This window comes from Haplochromis burtoni, unplaced genomic scaffold (assembly GCF_018398535.1).
Source record: "Haplochromis burtoni strain Fernald_Lab_line unplaced genomic scaffold, NCSU_Asbu1 Contig_35, whole genome shotgun sequence".
NCBI classification, from domain to species: Eukaryota; Metazoa; Chordata; class Actinopteri; order Cichliformes; family Cichlidae; genus Haplochromis; species Haplochromis burtoni.
This window is the reverse complement of record NW_024582396.1, coordinates 1,504,422-1,513,044: the sequence shown is the minus strand read 5'-3', so window position 1 is coordinate 1,513,044 and position 8,623 is coordinate 1,504,422. Positions and strand designations below refer to the sequence as shown.

Below are 8,623 nucleotides of genomic sequence, written 5' to 3'. Positions count from 1 at the left end.
ATCACCTCCACTTGTCAAAGACTTTGCAGAAACAGGAACAGACGATCTTTGTGAGCATACTGATATCTAGTGGACACTGACATACACTGCATGAGCAGAGAGGAGTGAATCACTTCGTAAGTCACTACATGATGTTTATGTCTGTGCAGGTTTTCATCAGTCGTGGTAACTGTAAGAGCTTGAAAATAAAAGGTAACTGGACTTTTTGTTTTAAGTCTGTGAAGCCGTTTCACCTCTCACACAAGTGGTTTCTCAAACTAACAGGTGAAGACCACAAAAAGACTTGCAGCAGTCAATCTTCAGACTATCACCATGTTTCTGGTCACTTAAAGTGAGAGTAAGGAACTCTTCCTCAGCTCAGCGCTGATTTCAGGTCTATGGACAACAAACCAAAGAAAAACATTAGAACTTAAAATATGTTTGCGTGTAATTACACATAGTCTGTATTAAGTGATTATTAATAATCGTATGATAAATATGATAAAGCTAAAGTAACATCAATCTCGTACGAATGTTAAATGTTAAGAGCTGATCCTGAATACTCACCATGTTTGCAGCACAGTGTAGCTCATTCGATGTATGCCATGGATAAGAGTAGGAGTGATTAGCGGTGTTAGTTATTAATTTATTGTAAACAGACATATGTTTATATTTAATACTTACAGACAGGAATTGCCCACAAAACATCATTTTCATTTTAATTATGGTCTGTAATTAAGAATACTTTGACGCATTTGTCTCCAAATAATCAAAGTGTGTGTGTGTGTGTGTGTGTGTGTGATAATTAATAACTACATCGCTTAGCCTGGCGTTGGTTACATGAAAGATATACCTGCTCTAAGAATACTATGTAAGCAAAGAAAATATGTCACCTGCTAGTTGTATTTGTACAGTCCCTAAAAGTAGCACCAAAACTGCAGTGTGTCACATTAAGTTTAATTATGAGGCATGTGCATGTTCTTTTTCCACAAAGGAAGAGCTGAAAGCTTTGTGCGCGTTTCTTGTGTTTAGGTTAGAAAATGACACGAAAAGGAAGGCAGATGTTTGTTCATTTGAGGAAATGAAAACAAGGACACAAAGAGCTCAGAGACACAAATGTTTATGGGAAGCGAGGTCTGCTCTCCTTCTGTGGAATAGCACAGCACAGTGGTCTAAGCATTTCAAGGATATTGGCTCCCTTATTAAAAGCATCATGTAACACCTTCAGCACTGTTAATGTAAGATTTGCTACATAAAATGCCATTTCTATTCATACAACATTGAAAATGTACCTTAATATTCAAATTGACTTTGCACAAACGCTTTTTCACTAATCTGCTTGACAGTGCCACCTAATGTATGAGTGAGACACTGCAGGAGTAGACTCCGTGTCGCTGGTTTTTAGAAACTTTTTATTCCAATTTTAATAGCTTTGTTATTTTCTGAAACATTAAATCAGAATAAATATTTTCTGAGAAAAATAAAACCCAAATAGCAATCCCCAAAAAAAAAAAAGATTTAGGAGAGAAATATTTACAAATTCTCTTCCTGAATAGCTTTAGTAGACATCTGAGGACAGGAAGGGCTATTGGTTGTTTTTTTTTGGTACAGATCTGCTGAGAGTCTGTCTACTTGCTGATGACCTCTGTGTCTACATCTTCTGAGCGGGACACCACTTTCCCATCAACGATCTCCTCAATCACCACCTTTTTCCTCTGGGTTCTGACTGGTTTACCTGCGGAGCGAATAGGAACATAATTTAAACCTGTAGTATGTGTCATTTTACCAGGCAACAACACTGAGATAAATAAAAGCAGCAGTGACGTAAACTTACGTTCTTCTTTGACCTCGACGACCTTAACGGTTTTCCTGCATGAAAGCAAAAAAGTTAATTTTGGATTGCTACAAGTTTAAGGAAAAAAGTACTAAATGATGAACTTTTGGGTGCAGGAACTTTTAAAACTTTCCAAATGTGAGTCAGTGTCCACAAACTCCCACGTTAAAGTTTCCAGCTTTACAGCACAAATGAACATGTTTACAGCCTGGTATATAATAAAATAAGATAAAAAATAAAAGTCTTTACAGCCAATTTCCTCTTTTATGACATCTATATGGAGAGGGAATTTGTATAGCTCAGCTGGTTTGATTTTATTAAGGGTTAAAGTTTGCTTTATTTGGCCACAGAGTGCTGTATCCTCTTGCTTTCTGAGGATACTCGGGATACTGAACTGGACCTGCCTTTCCTGTTTGTGCTTTTGAAACATTTTAATGTTTTAAGGACGCTTGGCATTCCCAAAACTTTGGTTTGCTTTAATAAAACAAACTATAACACAAAATTATGTTGTTGGGTCTTTTTTTTAATGCCCACAGCTTTACGATTATGACACATTCGTTTCACTCATGTTTCCTTCTTCTGGCAGGAAGCGTTTTTACCACCATTTCTTCATCCAACCTTTTAACCTTTGAAAGCTGACAAGGAGTAACTCTTGAACTGTGCGGTTTGTATTATATTTCAGGCCTGTTTACAGAACAAAATGAATGGGAGTGCATCAGAGGTTAGTGAGGGTGGTCTTCGCCTATGCAGCTAACATTGGAAAAACCCAGGAACTATTCTACTGGTCGCCAAACCGCGTCTTTACTGATTACAAAATTTTTATTCAATTTTTTTTGGATTAGCTGCAACTCCTGCTCCTCTCTTCAGCTTTGGCTGACTTTAAATGCATTGATGCCAGAGCACTAGCACATTAATACAGCCACTGGCACCAGTTTAAACCTCTGCTTTACTGCAAAAGTAGTAAGATTTACAGTGATAGATGTTTATTTATAAGTAACTTACTGTATATCCTCTCCATCCAGCAATCTTCTGTACTCTGCAATCTCCATCTCCAGCCTGGTCTTGATGTCGAGCAGCAGCTGGTACTCCATGGACTGCCTCTCGATGTCCACCCTCACCTCGCTGAGCTCTTTCTCCAAGCCGTCCACCATAGCCTGGAGCCGGGTAAGCTGCAGGCTGTAGCGGGACTCTGTCTCTGACAGTTGACCCTCCAAGGCAGATTTCTTCATGGGAGAGTAAACACACGAGGATAAATGAGTGTGTGCCGAGTGCTAATTGCTTGTTTTGAAACTCGTATTTCCACTTGAGTTGCATAAGGCATAAAAAATGGTGACTGGCAGGTTGACTAACTGCGGTTTGTGGTGTGTTCAGGAAAATGCTGCAAATGTGTTGCTGCTATGTAGAGCCTTCCTTACCAGGCTGATCTGGGACTGTAGCTCGATCTGCAGGGCCTGCAGGGTCCTCTTGAGATCGTTGATCTCTGTCTTTGAGGACTGGAGGGTCTCTGTGCTGGAAGCCACCTGCTTGTTCAGCTCATCAAACTAAAAGGTATCAAAATGGACACAATAATGGTCACAAAGATATTCAAGCCATCGGATGATCACATTTATTTTAGTGCAGTCATGAGATGATTCAGTTCAAAGTGCAGCCTCTTCTCCTCACCTTGACCTTATACCAGGCCTCCATCTCACGGCGGTTCTTTTCATTGATGCCCTCATACTGAGCTCTGATCTCATCCAAGACCTTGTTCAGGTCTTCCTGAGGCTTGGCGTCCACCTCCACATTCACAGAGCTGCCAGAAACCTGTCCACGCAGGGCTGCGAGCTCCTGAAACCATGACAACAGTAACAGGTAAGAGCATGAAGTGCTAAGAGAGGAAAAAAACAGTTTGGGTCCTAAGGTGAAGAGCCAGTTAAAACCAGACTGCTACAGAAAGTACCAAAATTTATAAACACTGCACTCATGTAGCCTCACACTGATTCAGTTCATGACTCTGTGTGCTGCTGACTCGCTGTGTTTTCACTGTGTCCCACTGTTGTTCTGTGTGGCCAAAGCATTTTTCTTTGAATGTGTTTTTTTATGCAGGTGGACATTTATGAGACTTTTGTCATCTAAGCAGACCTGGACTGTCATGTGAAAAGTCTTATCTTTTTTTATCAGCCTGAGGCTCTGAAGTCACATTAAAATGATCTAAACAAATTCGGGATTAACGGCTGTTTGAGTAGGCAAATGATGCCAAATTGCTGGTGAACTGACTCATCAAAAACTACTTTCATGCTTTTGTTCTGCACTCTGTTTTCTCGACGTGCAGCCCTGAGACTTTCAAAGTGCATCACATGTCTGTTTTTTGTTCTGCCACTCTGATGTCAGTGACAGCAGGCCGCTCACCTCCTCGTGGTTCTTCTTCAGGTAGACCAGCTCCTCCTTCAAACCCTCCACCTGCATCTCCAGATCAGACCTGCTCATGGTGAGGTCATCCAGAACCCTTCGCAGCCCGGCGATGTCCGACTCCACCGACATGCGCACCGCCAGCTCATTCTCAAACCTGTTGGGGATAAAATATTGCTTATATTTCTGTAGCTGCTCGATTGATGTTAAAACAAAAACAAATACAGACGATGTAGCGTTAGCTCAAAAACCAGCTGGGCCAGTTAAACCACTTTTTCCTTTTGTTGTTGAAGGTTACGGGTCAGTGATAATATCAAGAGAGAGCAAGAACGGGTGAAGTCATGTCTGAATAAATACCAGTCAGCTAATTATTTTTCCACCACACAGACATCGGCAAATGTTCCCACTCACTTGATTCTGAAGTCCTCTGCAGCCAGCCTGGCGTTATCAATCTGCAGCATCAGCCTGGCGTTGTCCTGTGTGGCCAAGCCGATCTAGGAAAAGTAAACAAAGCAGAAATAGCGTGAGTGGTTTCTAATCCGAATATAATACTACCACAAAGGCGTGTTAGTGACTCATTGTCCAGAATGTAGGCTGGCAAGGTTGGGTTATTACACAGAATGACTTTATTTATTCATTCCAGAGTAAATGCTTTAACAGGATCAAAGAACTATTTTGTTCATCAAGTGCGTCTGAGCATCACTCTTGGCAGGGTTTCTACATCCTGTTGAGTAACAAAGTCCAGTTTGTCATTTCATGTAGTTTTTTTTTAGATCTGATCCACATTCCACGGACAGACAACTGAATGATGCTGCTGGTGTGTCAGCATGCCATATGTTATTGATAATGTTGCAGAGTAGCCTTATTGTGTTTAAAAGAAGCAGGTGACTTCCTTTGAAAAAGAGGCGACATATGTTGAAACGTTAATTTGTGTTTGATTTTTATGTTTTTCTTCAAACAAATAACGGCATTTCCATCATCACCTAATGCAGAAAGGGTTAAAAAAATACTAAGAAACGAAGGGAACTTAGTTCGACAACATTCAGAGCTTATCAACAACAGATGTTGGAGATAAAGAAAAAAGTTTAAGGGTTGGAAAGAAGAGTTCAGCTTCATTTTTTGAAGTTTTGAAATTGTTTTCTTTGCTTAAACATTTACTGAAGGGGAGAGCTCACCTTTTTGCGCAGGTCTTCGATGATTTTCTCATACTTGCTGTAGTCCCTGACAGTGGGGGTCTGCTTCTCGTACCACTCGCGGATTTGACGCTCCAGCTGCGCGTTGGAAGTCTCCAGAGAGCGCACCTTTTCCAGGTAGGAAGCCAGCCGGTCGTTGAGGTTCTGCATAGTCACCTTCTCGTTGCCTGATACGGAGAAGCTGCCGCTGTCACCTGAGAGCGTCTGTGACAAGTCAAAGCCGGAGCCGAGGCCGTTGGAGGCGTAAGACACCCGGACGTTTCTACCACCTGCCCCGCCATAGACGCTCATTGTACCCCGAGAGCTTCGCAGGCTGGGCGCGGAGGAGAGGGAAAGAGCGGATAATCCGTGGCGGATGGAGGTCATGATGAGTCGGTCTCTGTTCTCAGGTGCGGCGATCGCTAAGTCTCCACGAGTGGTACGCAAGAGGTGGTGCTGACGGAGCCCGGAGGAAGGTTTTATAGGGCAATGAGAGGAGGGAGCTGCCAAACAGGTATACTGCTCGTCACTGCAGGTGTGACCAGGCGTGGTGGGTCTTTTTGGTATTCGCTGTAACGGCCGCCACTGAATATTTTGTTCAAGAGGCGTGTTGGCCATTGTTCGTGCCGTTCGTCATTTTCAATTAAGCCTCTTAATCTGAGGAGGAAATGAAAGATGAATTTCTCTTTTGGTAGAAGTATGTGGGAATGATCTTTATAGAATAATTCGCTCATAACAAAGACCAAAAATAATATCCTTACAGAGATGAACGTGTCACCCTAATGTGTCTCACAGTTGGCATTTTGACCTGTTGACACAGGCTGCAGACAGGATGCCCAAAGTCAGGCGCAGGTCCACCTTCTATGGGTCGGGTGAAATGCAGACTCTTTCCCTTTAAAGGTGGTCTGTGGCTAACAGAGACCAGACGTTAGCGTCTGCTCACATCTGTCTATCCACATCTGCGGTTTTTTCTATGGGCCGCATTTTGAATTTACTCAGGGTGACTCATGGTGATTCTGCTCGGACACATCTGAAACATTTGCCAGTACTGTATGGTAGTTAAGCCATAAATGCAAATGCAGCTAAGATTAGGCTCGAATGTATCGCCTGTACGGCTGTTAGTTAGTAACTGCTTCTTACAGTAGGTGTTACAGTGACAGACCTACAAACTTACCACAAGAATAAAAGGAGTCTCTCAAAATGATATATTATATATATATATTAATCTAAAAAGTAACTGTATTCCATATGAGGTATAAGAAGTGGTAAAACCCAGGGATAAGAGGGTTACCTGACCAGACAAGCTTCATTCTCTGAACAGAGGCGGAGCCAAGGGGTGGCCATAGACTCTTAACCAGGGTGAAACCAGAAAACTAATGATACAGTTCTCTTGGGAATGCATATGAATGGGGGCCTGTGGTAAGAGCGGGCGGACTGATCCAAACATTGATAGTATTAATGCAACGTTGCTACTGGCATCATATAGATGGGGATGGCATACTTCAGTTTCAGTTTTTCACTCCTTAGGTTCAGTATGTTGCTCCCCTTTCATCACAAAGTAGACGTGTCTGTGCAAACACAGCTCCTCTCATGCACATACGATTCTCCCCCTCGTTCTGTCATGTGACACCTTGTGCAAAGACACATGCGGGCTGCAGAGAGGAGCATCCTGCAGGAACATTTTACAGCTGTCAGTGAACACACAGCAAACTGCAATATGTGTGTAAGAAGGGAATTCTCTGCTGTTGCAAAACAGTTTGTACAAACGGATGAAAAACTGAAAAAGGCAACAACAAGCTGCAAAATAAAAAAAATTAAAAAAACGCTCAAAGAGACCCAGATCCCCGGCACAGACACCGAGGCTCCTGGTAGAGAAAACCCAGGTAGTTTATGGTGGTGAAAGTCATGTTTCAGTTATGACTCATGTGGGCTCAACAGCATTAGTAATTTTCAAAGTGTTTTTGGTCACGATAGCTGTTACTTCAGCTGACTGGTTACCAATAGAGTACATTCAAAGATTGAAATAATGTAATCATCCTTTTGAAACATGTTAAATTATTTTATTGGAAGTGAAAAAATGTAAATGCCTGGATATAATAACCCCTTTGTGTTAACTGTTAAGATGAATGTATTTATATAGCACAACAATGATGCATTCACCTCATTAAGTTTGTTGTATCACTACTTGGTATCAGTGATACTGGGCCAGTATTTACACCTCTAGCCTACAGAGCTGAAGCTCAAGTTTCTACTACTTTTTATCACACTTTTAAAACACCTGGTTGGTGCAGTATAGATGTTTTAGTAGTAGTAAAGTGTCTTTATGTGAGTCTCAGGCATGTCACCACGCCACGAGCCAGTTTGATGTCAGGAAACAAGCAGCAGTTACTGGATTGCATCATTTTCCCTCCCTACAACCAGCTGTTTCTTATGTACACGTGGAAGTCTCCAGTGTGCTGTATGTCTAACATTTAATTATCTCTTACAATAAAATGTGTCCTGTCATAAATCCTGGACCAACCAATCAACATACAAAGGTTGTGTTTTATGGAGAAAAGAATCAGAATCAGAATTCAACTTTATTGTCATTGCACATATCAAAAGTACAAGGCAACAAAATGCAGTTCGCATCCATCCAGAAAGTGCTTTAGCAATAACATAGATATAGATACAATACAAAATATGGGTCTATTATGGGTATGTTACAATGTACATGGAGGTATGTTATGAATATGCTATAACTATAAGTATGTACAGGGTGTAGTGAGTGTACAAGCTATGATCAGGATATAAATATGAAACTATACAAGTTATAAACAGTTGTAAAATTATAATTATTATATAGTACAGAACGACTGTCTATATAACATTTACAGTAGTGCAGTTTATTCGGGCTGAGGCAGAGCAGCTCCCGTACCAGACTGTTATACAGTTGTTCAGGATGCTCTCGATGGTGCAGCGGTAGAAGTTCACCAGGATGTCTGAGGACAGGTGGTTCTTCCTCAGAGTCCTCAGGAAGAAGAGGCACCTTCTTGACCAACTTGGAGCAGTTGGTTGTCCAGATGAGATCCTCGTGTTATTTTATTTAAATTCTGACATTTTTTGTGCTGTACTTGCAAAAAAAGGGTGCTTTTTTCTGTCTGGAAGCAGATATAGATAAAGATTTTACAATTTAATTAATTAATTCAACAATTACACACTCCCCCTCCTGCACACACAGCTGAACTGCAGTTGTCTTCTGCACAGTGAG

General features: G+C 41.4%; 1 protein-coding gene across 1 annotated transcript; it reads right to left on the bottom strand.

Annotated features, from left to right (window-relative positions):
* Positions 1 to 1,083: 1,083 nt before the first annotated feature.
* Positions 1,084 to 6,006, bottom strand: LOC102292943 (keratin, type I cytoskeletal 19). The gene is made up of 8 exons (XM_005919262.3): positions 5,377 to 6,006; positions 4,613 to 4,695; positions 4,202 to 4,358; positions 3,476 to 3,640; positions 3,229 to 3,354; positions 2,816 to 3,036; positions 1,814 to 1,848; positions 1,084 to 1,714 (listed from the first exon to the last, which is right to left on the bottom strand). The coding sequence occupies exons 1-8, from the start codon at positions 5,989 to 5,991 to the stop codon at positions 1,608 to 1,610; spliced, it is 1,509 nt and encodes a 502-aa protein (XP_005919324.1). The 5' UTR covers positions 5,992 to 6,006; the 3' UTR covers positions 1,084 to 1,607.
* Between the last annotated feature and the right edge of the window lie 2,617 nt (positions 6,007 to 8,623).

Coding starts and splice junctions, on each gene's coding strand:
- LOC102292943 (XM_005919262.3), bottom strand. CDS start 5,991: ATGGCCAACACGCCTCTTGAACAAAATATTCAGTGGCGGCCGTTACAG. Junction 4,696..5,376: donor TCGAAGACCTGCGCAAAAAG/GTGAGCTCTCCC, acceptor TACTTTTCCTAG/ATCGGCTTGGCCACACAGGA. Junction 1,849..2,815: donor CTGGATGGAGAGGATATACA/GTAAGTTACTTA, acceptor GCTTTCATGCAG/GAAAACCGTTAAGGTCGTCG.